The sequence below is a fragment of the Balaenoptera acutorostrata genome, chromosome 8 (assembly GCF_949987535.1).
Source record: "Balaenoptera acutorostrata chromosome 8, mBalAcu1.1, whole genome shotgun sequence".
NCBI lineage: Eukaryota > Metazoa > Chordata > Mammalia > Artiodactyla > Balaenopteridae > Balaenoptera > Balaenoptera acutorostrata.
Genome location: NC_080071.1, coordinates 111,741,574 through 111,757,876, shown reverse-complemented (window position 1 = coordinate 111,757,876; position 16,303 = coordinate 111,741,574). Strand labels below are relative to the sequence as shown.

Here is a 16,303-nt window from a genome sequence, read left to right as displayed (position 1 = left end):
TTCCCTCTTTCCAGGATAATTGCTATACAAGTATTCTTTAAAAGATACTCTAGAACAAAAGACCATTTCTTGCTAGTGAGACCTGCAGAAAGGGGAGAGATCGATGGGAAATCGACTCCCAGCAGAGTCCCTTTCACTCACTACTGGAATGCACAAAACCTCTCCTAGTTATTTTTATATTGACACACTGTGCTTTCTGGTGAATATCCACTGACTATTTTGGGGCTCTCTCCTTGAATATTTTGGGATTGTAGGTATGTCATTTGCCCTACTGCTTCCCTCTGCTTTCTCCCATATAGATACCAAGGGCACTCAGGCTGTGCGGTTTTGGGTATTTAAGGATTAGTAGAGGTGTTTTCTGATCTGGATTTGTTGTAAATGTTGTGCTTTTGGTTTTGATATCTAGTTCTCATCCAGCCTAAACGCATGCGGGCATCACCACAGTCCATCTTCCCAAAGTAACCTTGTCTTTTAAAGAAAGTATGCCAAGCCAATTTTCCTCTTTTTTTTTTTGAATCCTCATTTTGACCATCAACTTTACTATGCTATAATGTGGTTATACTCTATGATCCTACTGAGTTGCAGAGGGATGCTTGCCCCTTTTCGCCTCCCCCCACAACACTAAATGGTACTAAGTTGTTCTATCATTTTAAGTGGAGGTCCAAATCTTTTCTTTTCTATTTATAAGGTTATATATTTTCCCTTCTTGCTATTATTTGTGTATCTCACCCTATGGTAATTCCTATTACCCTCTTTTTGAATATGTGGTCCAAAGACTAGTAAATCAGACAAACAACCTTGTTTAAAATATGTGCAGAGGATGCAAAACAAAAATAAAAATGCTCTGAGATTGAGCATAATTCTAGAAGATTCTACCGACCTTGTGGTAGTTTTGGGATTATATGGAACAGGCTATAGAAATTCAAACTATATTAAGATGACAAAACATTGTATTCAATGTCAACATTTCCTCATAATTTTACCCAGTATAGCTCCTCCTTCCTCAAATTCAGTATAAGATTTATATCCTAGGGGGAAGATAGAATACCTTAAGAGCGGCATTGACAATATAACACTTATCTCCAAATTCATTTTTCCCTGTGAGTTCTCGGCACTGGAGGCTCAGCACTGTAAAATAGTATGTATTTTACAACACATAATATCCGCTCATAAGCAGTGGAAAATTCCAAGTTTATTTGTTAATGTTTTGAAACACAGCAATATCTGGTGAGCCTTTACCCATATCCAGACTCAGCAGATCAGAGGATTATCAAGATTATATAATTCCTACATGTTAAATAGAAAAAGGTAAAATATTCTGAGACAACAGGGAGACAGAGAAAAGTTATTTTCCCTGGGTGACACTATTCAATAAATTAAATAAAAAATAAGTTCATAGGAGATTCTGAGAGGGCTTAATATTGAAGTGGTGAGGAGAAGAATTATTTTTTTCAAAGTATATTTCCTCCAAGACCTCTTTTACTTAAGCAACGAGACTGATGTAGACTCCTACCCACAACCCCTGCACACACAGAAACTGTACCTCTGCCCCCAACAGGATTTCTCCCCCTACCCCCGCAAATTACAGTGTAGTAGAAAGATAAAATGTCTCTTGTGACAATTAGAATGCTGAGCAAGCTGGTACAGAATAAAGGCATAAATTGTGCAGTGAGGTATACACTAAAAGAAGTGTTAACGAGGAGTGTCTCTGTGAAGTTGAGTTAGGAAAGGATGTGAGAGGAGCTGAGTCCTAATACATCAACTTCATTTGGGAAGATGGACAAGTGAGTGGATGGCTTCTCTATAAGGAGGGGTAGGAGACCACAAGAGAGACTGCCATCCATCCTGTGAGGCTATTTTGATGTCATCAAGTAGGATTAAACACTCATATGAACACTGCTGACTCAATAAACTAGCTAATTAAATGGTATTTCTCTAGTCATTGATTTGTATAAACTGTGATATTTGGTATAGATTCTCTCCACCTCCTCCACTGATGCGTGTAGTCAATTGTTAAGTGCAAAAATGATAAACATTACAAGAAAATAGGCTTGATATTGATTGAAAAATATCAAATATAAATCAACTAGAGAGGATAAGGAAATTAAAATTTGGACTATGCTTTCTAAAATTGTATGAATACATAAAATAAAACCAATGGCAGGAGCTATACTTAAGACCTAACCAAAAGGAATTCAGGTATTTCACAATCCTTATGAAAACATTTACAAAAATACAAAAGACTTAATATACCCAGATATCCCTAATAGCTTTAGAAATCATCCTTTTGTCTTTTTCCCCTCTTTTTCTCTTCCCACTTTTCCTTGATCTCTTCTTCCTCTTTCTCCTTTATAGATTTGAATAAAAATACATGGAGTTAATAAATATTTAAATTGATAAGATAGATATTAAGTGACTCAATTATCTTCCCAAATATTGATAGATATAGGTGACAGATAAATAGATGAGTATAAGGATATAAGAAGTGATCTACAAAAATAGCAGGCAACCCATCTAGGCTGATAGGTTAAACAGAGTTAAATAGTGGTTAGTAATGAGAGATGTATTTTATGTGCCTCATTTCCATAGAGGTCACACCCCAAGATATCCTGGAACTATATTTGTAAAGTCTAAACAGATGACTCTGGGGTGAAAGGACTGGCTGGGAATCCAAGGACTTGGCCTCAATTTCCTCTGGAGATGATAGAAGAAGAATTTCTAGCGGTAGAAACTCTAGTGGGAGAAGAATGCCAGGGGCCCTTTGATGTTAGTGGGTCATCTGGAGCCTTTTCACCTAAATCTTAAACTAGACTATCTTTTGTTTTCAGGAGGAAAATTCATAAGGGAGTTTGAATCTAGTGCTAAATTCTTAAAAATACATTGAGCGTGGTGAAATTGGCACAAAAGATGGAAATTCTCTCTTCTCTCCAAAATTAGTCAAGATCTCACTGTAAAAGTTTTCTCTTTCAATTTATAAAATATTTCTCTGAATGGGAAATGTGCTTTGTGCTATTCTGGGAATTATATAAGGAAAGATGTTAGGTAACCGTTATGAAGTCTGAGTGTAGGAGAAGTCTCAGTAATAATGTACTTTCCGAGGACAAAAGGTAAAGAGGTAATTTTGAATCATTAGAAAATCAAGCCTTGGTTAGAAAGTGAGAAATAACAGGTTCAGAGAAATTTATCTATCACAGACACATTATCTGAAAAGAACAAATGTTATGCCAATGTTTCTAAGTACTCTTCAACATCTGACAATCTTTCGGTCATTTGTGGACAACATCTGATTCAGGAAAGCTGATTTCATTTCTAAAGAAATAGGAAGATCAGGAAAAAAATTATCAACAAAAAGAAAGAGAAGGTATTTTTTTACAATGCTAACAACCAATTCATTAAATAATTACTCTTTAAAAAATCAAATAAATAAACACAGATCCCTTGTAAAGCATCTAGTAGGTAAAAATAATCATGATAACAGGTAAGTTCCCCACATTCTAGATGTTTTGGTGTTGTGACTCAGCTATACATTGGAGAGAAAATATTACATGGGAAAAGTCATGTTCATTGTTTTCCTGTCTTAATACCCTTATATATGATATGTCACAGAAGGGCTGTTGAGGGTAAAGGAAGATTTGAGGTGTGTTAATGTAACAACCAAGGGGACTGTACAGCGCTGGGTCTCAGTGCGAATGAGCAGTTTGTCAATATCTTCCGGTCTCCAGTGAGCAACAAGAATGGCTCTCAGGATATTGCAACTCTGTCTGCTTCCACCAGAGATCATAATTGGGCTATGAATTTTTACAACAGGAAAGTTCCTATCATAGACAGAGACTGACAACACGTTTAGTTAAATTAATGCCGAGAGCATCTTAGAACAGGATGAGCAGTGGGCATGGATATCACTCAAATATGTAGTGACGCTGCTTCTTTTTCTTTCTTTTTTATTAATATATTTTTGTGATAGTTTACTGGTTAGAGCTTCTAATATATATCTTATTTCTGAGGATTGCTCAGCATACTGGTTTTCTGCCCAATGACATGATACGCACTTTGGGGAATTCAAGAAGCCGACTGAGATGAGTAGAGATGATTTATAAATCGAAAGCAAATGATAGCGGAAGATGTGAACTAAAGCTATTTCTTGATCTCCGAAAAGCTAATTGGGCACGTTTCAGGCCAGGTCTCTGAAGGCACAGCTCATGAACTGTCTTTCTGATGCTGTGCTCATTATGGGCACTCAATAGAGGACCGGCTAATGCTAGAGAAATCCCCATCAAACTGGCCTTTATGTGACATTGCAGATTTACTTCAGGAAAGAGAGAGAAGGAGAAAGAAGGGAGAGATTTCAGGCAATCAGCCCTTACAGAGTCCTATTTGCCTTAAGTAATTGATCTGAAACCGAAGAGTTTGTCTGTGAAAGCTACCCGGCTTCATAAATTCTCAAGGGACTTTGTCTTCTTCTAACATATCAGGGTTTAGCCAGGCTTTATTTGTTACTGGTTGTTGGAGGACATGTGGGATTTTATGGTCCTGGGTCTACTCTTTGAAATGGAGGACTGAATACAGCACACATGACCTAAGTATTCTGGAACAACCCATGTTTGCCACTGATGCTTAAGCGTTTTAGCGGTAATCTTCAATGAATTTAATTATTATCTAAATCTCATAACCTATCCTCAATTATTCATATTAATAATTCTAGGTAAAATGAAATGTACTGCATTGGCATCACACTTTTAAAGAATCAAATATCAAGGAAAGAAAGACATCACAAATGTTCACAATGCTGTATATGGAGAAAGTTTTTGAGCGACTTGGGAAATTTAAATCAATATGTTGAGGAAGCAACATAGTGGGTTATGTCTACATGGGAACCTGAAACTAGGATTTGAGGCAGTAAAAAATTTCAGAAGGGAATAGTGGAGTCTGAACCCTAGAAATCTTCCTGAATAATATGGCCGCATGTTGCAAGGTTTGGATATTTATAAAACAAAATAGAGGGGATTTTGCTGAGCAATCTCTTCAGGTTTTTGTAGTTATAAGAGTCTGATTCCATTCCACGAAATCTGCAGGAAAACCTCCTTTATCATTGCCTGAGTGTTATAAAATGAGTGGTTGTCCATGAGCTAGTTCATCAAAGATAATATATGAAAAAACTACTCAAAAATTTATAAATCTGGGACTTCCCTGGAGGTCCAGTGGTTAAGACTCCGCCTTCCAATGAAGGGGGTGCGGGCGGATTTGATCCCTGGTCGGGGAGCCAAGATCCCACATGCTTTGTGGCCAAAAAACCAAAAACATAAAGCAGCAGCAATATTGTAACAAATTCAATAAAGACTTTAAAAATGGTCCACATCAAAAATATTTTGTAAATCTCTATAAAACTCTCCTTTAATAGATCTTTACTTTTCAGAAATGATAATCTGTAAATAAATTAATTTTAATTTTCAGATTTCTAAAAATATTATCAAGACAAGAATTGTTACTATACACTTATGTGTAACTAGAGAGCAGGGGAAAGTTTGGTGGATATTAATGATCCTTTGTGAAGTAATTTACTTATCGACTGATTTTTTTTTTGGTATTTGTATAAGTACTTAATTGTCTCACTAAGTTTTAAACATATATAATTTATCATTCCGATGATAGTCTTTTGCTCCATAAAATTAATATATAGTCAAAGAAATTTAGAGAAAGAAGACATTTTAATGGTCACCTAGTCTAAAGTTTTGAATTTTATCATATAAGGAAGCAGAGGCAGGACATAAGTGACTTTACCCTGGCCCATACCTCTATGTGTGATGGGGCTAGGGTGCAACTGCCAATCTGATAACATCTAATCTGGTACAGGTCCTCTTCTCTACACTGCACTAGAATTATATCTCTCTGAGTAGTTTTAAAACTTTGGAGATGTTTGATTGTAAATTAGTGTTTTATTTTTTTAGACGATAATCTATAATCAGAAATCATACAAAACTCAGCAGGAGACATTCTCAGAATGTAAGGTATTTTTTTTTTTCTTCTTGAACAGTAGACTTTTTTCTTCAATAAGAAATGAAGTAGAAAATCCTACATTGTAATTCAAGGGCATCACATTTCAAAAAATAGATTATTTAAGTTGGGGACATCAGTTTATCTGTGATTAAGTTTTAATTAATGCCCTTAACTTAGATCCCAATAGCTACAAAATAATGTTCTTATCTTAGACAAAGTAAGAACCCACCAAAAAGACACAGACTCAAATTAAATCAAAGAAGCTTTCCTTAAAAAAAAAAATGACACATGTACACAAATACACATTATACGTGAAACATACAACTAATATCTTGAATTGTGACCCAAGTGAATTTTATCTGAATACTGAAAATGGATGCAAGTTGAACATCTTAATTCAATCAAATAAGTAATCTTAAATAGAATGAGGATAATTCCCTCTGGTCTATACTTGTCCCATGTGGACAGAAATCTTTGCAGGTAACTAAATTCCTGCAAGTCAAGTCAATTGTCCAAAATAGAAACACATTCAGAGGATGAATACCCTGAAATAATAAACAGAAGAGCAAAATATAAAGACAGAAATACTTTTAATGTAGCTCCCTTTCTCTCAAAAGATTACGTGAGGGAAAATCTGGATTGTCAGATTTAATGGATGAATTGCCCAACAGCTATTTTACTATTGTTTCATTTGAAAATTTTGTTTTGTACTTTTACAACTAGCAGAGTTATTCCTATCACAAAGTTATTTCTATCAAAATGGACCAACACACTATTACAGGTCACTAGTAATATGCACTTCACTATCTGTTTTTGAAAAGCAAGCTCTCTTTCCATTCAAATACTACCTTTTTTGTAGGGAAAGTCATTTTATTTTTATTCTCTAATCTCAAATCTGGTGAACATTGCTTTCTTAAAGAAAAAAAAAAAAAACATCTTAAAGGCTTAGGACAGTTCATGCTTAGGACAAGTGTGACAATGCATATTTCAGGAATTAACAGGGCAGGAGCTCAATTCCTTTTATCCTACAACATTCTCTCAGCTAGGAGGTGTCTAGTTCTTGGACTTAAGTGACACGGACAAGGATGGGGTTGGTCCTTAGCCAATAAAACATGACTCAAGGTTACTCCGTTCCCCTCCCCCCCACATATGCTAGGTCCCTTCTGCTGAAAACTCCTCACGACCCATGTTCTAAGTCCAGTCATACCGGATATTTAACTCCTCCCACCTTGTCTCTGGTCAGCCTGTGCCTGAGACTCAGAGAATGCTTTTTGTCCATCTGCTTTGGGCGGGTCTTTTCTAGCAGCCCGGGAAAGCCCCGTGCTAGCGCATATGGATGAAACTGATGGACATTGTCTATTACACCCACAGGAATTCAGCCTCCAAAGAGCTACATTGACTCATTGATTTGTATCCATGCTCCGGGGTCCTGGTACCCACACTATAACGTAAACTACCTGCTGGCGGGGAATTTGGAGACTGTGTTTGGCACAGGATAGGTGCTCAATAAACAAACTTTGAAAGGGAGAGAGTTGTGTTGAGCGAAGGCAAGGCTGCAAAGGAACTTAAAATTTGAAGGGTTTTCTACGTGTCCAAAGAAAGAGAGAAAAAAAAAGAAAAAAGTGTGAGTACAGAGTATCATCATTATTGTTTTTATTCAACCTTTAGGAATTCCACTGGCATTATTCACCAGAGAGCTAGCAGGGGAATCCAGGCTGGAGGCTAAAGGACCCCTGTCCATTGACCCAAATCAGGAGGCGCAAAGCCTCGGGTCATAAGCTATGACACCCTCTTGGGTCCCGACAGGTGCTGGTGGCCCGGATGGGGCTCTGGACCCCCCAGTACCCCGCTGCCCCCTGCCTTCTCGGAGCGCTAGAGCATGCCCAGTGGCAGCGTTGGAGCCACCAAGGGCTTTGCACGCTGGCACTCCGCTTCTCCGGGTTTTAGTAGGAGCCTGCGGGGGGATGGGGGGGTGAGGGGACCCGTGGAGCCCGGCAGCCTTGGTCTCGCGCGTGGGGAGCTGGCGCGTGGCGCAGGGCTCTCTCCTGCGTTGCGGTTACTGGGGAGATGCTGGAGCGCGGCGCCCGGCTGCTCCACCTGGCGGGCTGAGCGCGGCGCGGGGAGCCCCGGGGGGCGGGCGGGGGGCGCGGACTGCGGTAGAATGCGAGCCGGGCTCCTCCGGGACTGCGAGACAAAGCTCGAGCGCGGTCAGGGGCCGCTCGCCGCTCCACTAACTTGTCTCTTGGTGGTGTCTGGTCTCCAAGGCTCTCAACGCTTTGGGGTGGTGAGGGGCGGGGGGAGGGGGGTGGGGAGTTAGAGGGTCTGCGGCAGCCGGAGGAGGGATCCTGCAAGGGGGGAGCCTGCCTGGTGCCGCTCTTCCTCCCTTCCCTGTCGCTCCCTTCCCCCCACTCCGTCGCTGCCGCTTTCCCTTCCGCCAATTCGGAGAGCGTCGGGCGCCTGTGACATGCGATCGCTGCCGAGTGACGGACCCCGAGTCTGAAGTGCCCGCGAGGAAGTGAGCGCCTACGCGGGCCGCCGGCGATGACAGCCATGAAGCCGGAGCAGCAGCCCACCCCGGGGGCCAGGGCGAGCCAGGCTCAGTCGGCGGACCAGGTGAGAGTTGGCAGCTGCGGCCAGGCCCGCCAGGGGAGGGAGGCTGCCAGCCGCGCTCCCCCCGCCCCTCCTCCCGGGCTCGTGCTCCCACGCCTCCCTCTCCCCACCCTCCCCCCGCCCCAGTTCCAAGGCTCTCCTCAGCTCACGCATGGACTCCGCAGGAAGTTAGAGCATCTGAGCGCGCTCCGGGGCCGGGCGAGAGGATGCGCAAGGTGGAGAGCCGCGGGGAAGGGGGGAGAGAGGTAAAGGCTGGGGTGGCCCAGGGAACCCCAGCGGGAGGGCCCCCGAGGGAGGGAGGGGGAGGTGGCTGGGGCCAAGGAATGGGGGCCTCTTGGCTCCTTGTAACGCACGTTGGAGGAATTGCTGCGCGCCTGGAGGCGTCCACTTGCTGGGTTCGAGCCCTGTCTTCACGTAGCTCATGAGACGAGCGCTGGCCAAAGCTATCCCAGTAGGCAAATGACCTTTAGGCCGGCAGAGTTTTCCTTTACTTTTTTTTTTTTTCCTTTGAGGAGACGGGGACGGGGGCGCACAATGGGGGAAGAGGGTATACCACTCATCTGTGGTCTGCTTGGAACGGAGCTTGGAGCAAAAAGGCATAATTAGGGGGAACTGGGAAGATCCTGGCTTTAGTGATTTGTTGGGTCCAGGTGTGTTGTGTCTGCAGAGACGAGGTGCCCTGTGCTGGCTGAGAGTTATTTTAATCGCTTTTCCGTCTTTCCGCTCCGGCCACCCCCTTTTTGTTTCGGTCTTTAGGGATCTGTAGCATAACCATATGGTGAATCTCCATCTCGTTTCTGCCCCTGGATTGGGGTGACTCGGGAGTTTGGTGTCGCTTTTTCCCAAAGTTGGAGGGTCGGGAGCGCCGAGGTGCCCTGGCAAAGAAGAGGGCGGCTGTGATAAGCCGGGTCGAGATGCTGTCACATTTACCTGAATTAGAGAGTCTGAACCTAGAGGGTTACACTGAGGTCGGCGGATAACTGCGGAGCTGGAGAACGGAGGCGCCGGGGTACAGAGACGGTCCCTTTGCCCCGAGTGCACTGTTGAAGGCCGCCCGACGCATTTCTGTCAGAGACACTCCTAGCTCATTGCTAGACATGGGTGAAGGGGGTGCAAACAGCTAGGCTCCAGTAGCGTCTCGGCTCTTCGCATATTCTAAGCATTGAGGAGCTAGGGAAGGGGAGCTGTCCAAATCGTCCTGAGTGGCGGGGAGGCAGAGGAGGCGACGCCAGGGCTGCTGTGATTAATATTCTAGTCCTGGTCATCGCTCCTGGCTAGTGGCCTCTCTCTTCTCCTTTTCCCTCCCCTTCTCATTTTCCTCACATACGTTTCACACAGGTGGTGAGGATTACTCAATGCCTTAAAGCTCCCCATCCCTTTACTGGGATGAATGTTGCAGTTTTTACAAAGCAGTTGTTTTCTTAAACATCCTCTTTGCTCCCTACCCTGAGATAAATATGAAAATATTACAACATTTGTATTACATTATATGTCCCTTCCCCTCATACCTCTTTTCCCTGCTCCCTCCTGCACACACCACAAAGTAACAACTGGTTAGCAGATTATAAAAAATAACTTCAGGAGAGGAGCATGGATTTAATATCCTCTTTCAGACGGACAGCCCTTAAACTTCATTAACAAGCCACTGAGCCTCTCTGCTGCTCTTGGAATGATGCTACCACTAAGAACGATTAGTCAGGCGAGAGTCCCCACGTGACATCTTTGCTCACCAACCTGTGACACCAGCTGGTTACTCGAGGTGCTGCAAACAGTTCAGTGACGGTGGAGGTGGGGAAGAAGAAGCAAAGCAGAGCACACAGAAGCTGAAAGTGTATATGTAAATGGTGGGCAAGCAGCATATGAACAGCAAAGCCTTTTGTCAGAACGAATCTGGTACTTAAAATTCATATAAAGACAGAGATTCAAGTTTGAATCCGTTGTTTCTCTTGTTAGTGTGCATTTTTGTTTATGGTCACTTCGAATAGTCAGGGAGTGGCCATTTGCAGAACTCTTGTTTTAATTGAGTTTTTTAAAGTGCCTTTCTGATACTGACATGTTTTTAAAATGTCAGTGGTTTGCATATTACGCTTGAGTTAAAATGAAAGGGATTGATTTCTCAAGGGAAAAGAAAGACTGAAATATACATGGCAGCATCCCATTGGGGGTTTTCCAAGCACTCCCAGAAAATACCTATATGTAGTCTATTCTTTGTCTAAAGCTTGACATGTGAAACGATCACCAGATGATGTGGACAATTGCTGTTGAGTGCTTAAGCTATTTCTTCTAAGATTACTAAATTTTTATTAACAGTGTTAGTCATTGTGATCTAATTCTGCGGTTGTCAGACCACTCTCATGTGGTCCTAGATATAATACCTCCATATAGACATGACTGATTGTTCAAGTTTCTGTGATATTTCTGGAAAGAAAAAGATTCACAAATTAATTTAAAACTGTAGCTTTATGAAGTTCTACTTAATGGTTAAATAGGGGGCGTGTTCCAGCTAGTCACTTAGTAGGTATTGATTTCCAGTGATTTAAGCTTTTGAATGTTGTCAGAAAGGTCCTTCGCTTTCTGTGGTAGAGATGTTTATGAAACCTCAAAGATGCCTTGTCCTGATGCCATCAAACGCCCATGTCCACTTACAGCGCCGTGGAAGACCATAGTCTTTCCTCTGGGTGAAATGGTTATGAACCACATAATTTGGTTGTTGTTATGGTCCTTTAGAGAGCCGGACATCCCTGTTTCATCTTATCTGCTCTGGTACAGGGCGCCATGACCAGAGGCAGCCCTTCCTCTGGGAGCAGCTGCAGCAAGAATAACAGGAACTGAATATTTTTATTAATGTTCTGAATCATTGGAGATATTTTTATCATCTCAGTAGTCTTGCCTTTAAAGCTTCATTGATTAAATAAATGTTTATAATAGTTACTTCTGTTGTTTTTATAACACTCCATATTTACAAAATGTCTAAAAATAAATGCTTTGCTATTGGTAGAAACAGTCATTCCCACTTAGCGTATAATCAATATCCATTTTACATCAAGGGATACAAAATCTTGAGTGGCTAGTTGTAACTTATTATTAGGTTTGGAAATCACTTCCTGAATGCTTGCCAAGTGCCCAGTACGGTCCTCTGGGTTGATAAGGTAACATTCATTGAATGCATTTTCCTGTTTGATCCTCAAAGCAACTTTTTGAGTTAGGTCTTGTTGTTATTCCTGTTTTAGAGATGAGAACACAGAGGATTAAAGAAACTAAGCAACTTGATCAACCTTGACTTCGTAAGTGGTAGAGATGAGACATAGCCCTAGTCTATGGCATTTAAGAAAAATAAGCTCATTTAAGTCTAAAGCTCCACCTTCTGGACTTCCCTGGTGGCAGAGTGGTTAAGAATCCACCTGCCAATGCAGGGGACACGGGTTCGAGCCCTGGCCCGGGAAGATCCCACATGCCATCGTGCAGCTAAGCCCATGTGCCACAACTACTGAGCCTGCGCTCTAGAGCCCATGAGCCACAACTGCTGAAGCCTGTGCACCTAGAGCCCATGCTCCTCAATAAGAGAAGCCACCGCAATGAGAAGCCTGCGCACCATAACAAAGAGTAACCCCCGCTTGCTACAACTAGAGAAAGCCCGCGAGCAGCAACAAAGACCCAATGCAGCCAAAGATAAAGAATATAAATTAAAAAAAAAAAAAAGCTACACCTTCTAATCTCTACACAGTTATAGTTCAACACACTCTGATTAGCATAATGCAGAAGAATTGCAAATATTATGTATGTGTGTGTACAAATTTACCGTGATTACAGTAAAGAATTTGTTTAAAGCTTTAACTATAAATGTAAATAATATCTCTTGAAATTTAAAAGTTAACTTAATATCTCTTCTATTGATTAAAATAATATAAAAAGAACCAGATATACCCTGAGAAGTACATAGGAACTTAAAAAAAAATTTTGTATCATTTGCCCTTGGTAGTGATGAGACTTCCAAAGCTTCTTAACCAAGTACATTTTTATAGTTAGACCTGGTTTAGAATTTGCCCACGTTGCCACCAGGTGGCACCCTTTTGCTGAGTCCAGTGGGGAAAAGTATTTCCTAAAATGTTTGACAGTCCTCAGTTCCAAAAAAACGAAATCAAACAAAAACAAAAACAAACAAACAAAAAACAAACAAGGAAAAAACCCATAACCTCACTTTCTGAAGTATGACTAAAAAGTGTATTTTTATAAACAACTCTTTGGCTGTAGAGGCAGCATTAGTTATGCATAAAAAAATAAACAAACAACAACAACAACAAAACTCATTCTGGTAGAAATCCAGTCACTTACAGTTCAGCACATAGCAGCCTCTTGATGAAATAATTCATGGTCAAAATTGCGATTAAATATGTAATGTATAAAATGCCTTTTGTACAATACCTATGGTACTTTTGACTTTTATGTAATATTAACCTAAAATGTTTTCATAAAGAAATTAGGATTCACTATTTTTATTTCAACTTTGGCCTAGCAAACCTGATTAAAATTTTCAAATGTATGCTTAATGAACTCATAAAAAAGTTATTCTTCCTTTTTTCCCTTACTAATACATAAACATGTTATAATTTAGTTTATAAAGTATTGTTTTTAATGCAGAACCTCAAAAATAGCTTTTAGAAACCATGTTGAAAAACTTTATTTAATAGAAGATTTATGACTTTTAAGTGTTCAACATAAAATATATAGTATCTTATTCGTGGAAGAATTCTATATGATTTGGTTATGAAAGACATTTGATGCAGGTGCTATGTAGAAGTCTTAATAACTTAGGAGATATTATACGTTTCCTACCATCCCTCAATTTCTTGTTATATATATTTTACGTATATCTTATTGCATATATATGACATTGTATCTACTGAGTTTAGAACATACCACAAAACATTCCTTGCTTATAAGCTTCTAATCTCTCTGTTTATTTCAAAGACTGAGCAAAATGCACATTTAAGAAAGATTAAACTATATTAAAGACAAGTTAAAGAAAATTGTATTATTAAATATTAATGCTGCATTATCTTATGAAGTGCATTCCATTGGAAACAAAACACTGAAACCAAATTTCTCCCAGTTTGAGTAAAAATAAAGCTATTTCCCAGTTTTCGTTCCTTGAATCATTTATGATTACATAATGTTTTAAGCTTCTAGTACTTATAGGCATATTTTAGATTTATTTACAGGTTAGCAAAATACACAAAACTAGAATGTTGCAACTAAGACTGTGAGCTTTTGTGCCATCAACCCGGAGTATTTCTTTTTTTTTTAAATTTATTTATTTATTTATGGCTGTGTTGGGTCTTCGTTTCTGTGTGAGGGCTTTCTCTAGTTGTGGCAAGCGGGGGCCACTCCTCATCGCGGTGCGTGGGCCTCTCACTATCGCAGCCTCTCCCGTTGCGGAGCACAGGCTCCAGACGCCCAGGCTCAGTAATTGTGGCTCACGGGCCCAGTTGCTCCGCGGCATGTGGGATCTTCCCAGGCCAGGGCTCGAACCCGTGTCCCCTGCATTGGCAGGCAGATTCTCAACCACTGCACCACCAGGGAAGCCCAACCAGGAGTATTTCTTTACTACTGTCTATAGGTTATGCACTGGAAAGCACAGATTCAAGTTCGTATCTCAGCTTGGCCAGTCATTGCTGTGTTTTGGGGGGCAGGATAACTCATTTTCTGTATTTCATCTGTGACTGGAGGTGACTACAGATCCTTTACATGCTTGTGGTAAGGACTGAATGAAATAATATGTAAAAGTTTTTGAATAATGTTTGTCTCATACCAATGCTCTCATTAAATGTATAGTCTAGGAACAGGAGCCTAGGGGAAAACAAAGCTTAGAGGATCACTGAATCACCTACAGCTGGTATATTATTTTAACATTTTACTGAGTATTGCATTGTTTAGTACACATATGTGTATGATTACATATGAGTTTGCACATGCATAAAAATATTTTAATAATGTAATATATATTATTGGGTTAGGTATCGAGCCTGATTTGGCAGAAATGCAGACTTCAAAATATTCTGTAACATCCTTATTTCCAGTCAATCAAAACTCACTTTTTACTGTCCTACTCTGTAAGGGACCAGGCTGAAAGTAAACGTTGGCTAATTCTCACTAACAGGGGAATTAGCTGCTGAATACGCATATTGTTTTCAATGTAATGCACTCATATTGGTAATTAGCATGGAGAAAGAGGAAGTTTGAAGAAAAGAGGGGTGTGACTTATAGAAATATCTCAGGAGGTGAGATTTCAGTCATTTCAGTCATTCAGGAGAATGTGCATCGTAGTGGAACCCCCTGCAAGGAGCCCAGTGTGGGTGCGCCTACAGTCACTGAGGGTGAGACTGAGTGACCCCAATATTGGGCTTAGCATAATTCGAAAGATTTTTTTTATACACATTTTTCTACAGTTATTCCTATGCAATATTTAAATACACAGAACATTTTTTTTTATTTTTTAAAATTAATTTATTTATATTTATTTTTGACTGTGTTGGGTCTTCGTTTCTGTGCGAGGGCTTTCTCCAGTTGCGGCGAGCGGGGGCCACTCCTCATCGCGGTGCGCGGGCCTCTCACCATCGCGGCCTCTCTTGTTGCGGAGCACAGGCTTCAGACGCGCAGGCTCAGCAGCTGTGGCTCACAGGCTCAGTTGCTCCGCGGCATGTGGGATCTTCCCAGACCAGGGCTCGAACCCGTGTCCCCTGCATTGGCAGGCATATTCTTAACCACTGCGCCACCAGGGAAGCCCCCACACAACATTTTTGATGTTGCGACTATTAAAATTATCTCCATATATCTTCATACTTGCTGAGTGACTTCGTGTGTTCTAATCAAGTCCACGTCTTACTGAAATGTTATAACGGGGGTATGTACTAAGACGTATGTCAACTAGCAAAGGGTGGAGCTCTTCCCATCTGAAGACCTGTAAAGGCTCCAAAAAAGGGCAAATTAATAATGGAGGGAATATAAACTTCTTCATAAACACGTCTTCATGTAAAGTTAGAAATGTTTCCACCCTCGTGTATGCTTCCTCGCTTTGAGAAGTCCTACAGCTCAGTGTTGATTATTCCCAGCACACTCTTGTGTTAAAGTTTATGCTTGACCTGATCCACAAGCTTTTTGGCAATAACTAATCTCCTTTTACTTTTCTCCATCTAGACAACACCTGTTTTCCAAGGCTTTTAAATTGTGCACCTATCACCCCCCCTCCCCGACCTGGTAGACATCCTTATCATTTGTTACGTATTAACTAAAGGAAGGCTTGTCATTTCCAGGATGGTAGAGAAAGCTGGGAAGTCGGCTCAGTGGAAAGAATGGGGCACTTAAGAGAGAGCTCCTCTACTGTAGATTCATTTTAGTTAAGCTGTCCTAAATCTCCAAGGTTTCAAACATACCCATATGTGATGGTAAATATAACACCCACTGCCAGGCCAAATACAGAAAACTGACTTGTATCCAAAGCTGATTAAAATTTTATTTTAAACTGTAATTGATGTTAACAGCACTCTTGGTAATGTCTTCTACAGAACAAAAAATGATTTTCATTTTCTTTTCAAGTTTGTCATCCCATGGTTTATTTGAATATTGTTAAAGCACTAATAATTTTTAAACCAACTTTCAGATAACATGCTTATTCCATTAACCAGAACAGTATATTTTATTG

At 40.7% G+C, this 16,303-nt stretch overlaps 1 protein-coding gene across 2 annotated transcripts in view; it reads left to right on the top strand.

Moving 5' to 3' along the window:
• Positions 1–8,527: 8,527 nt before the first annotated feature.
• DPP10 (dipeptidyl peptidase like 10) overlaps positions 8,528–16,303 on the top strand; it is a 690,622-nt gene continuing 682,846 nt past the window's right edge. For both annotated transcript variants that reach the window (XM_057551306.1, XM_057551305.1), the window contains exon 1: positions 8,528–8,607. In XM_057551306.1, coding sequence (XP_057407289.1) covers positions 8,536–8,607 — 72 coding nt within the window. In that variant the 5' untranslated portion in view covers positions 8,528–8,535. The remainder of the gene's footprint in view (positions 8,608–16,303) is intronic.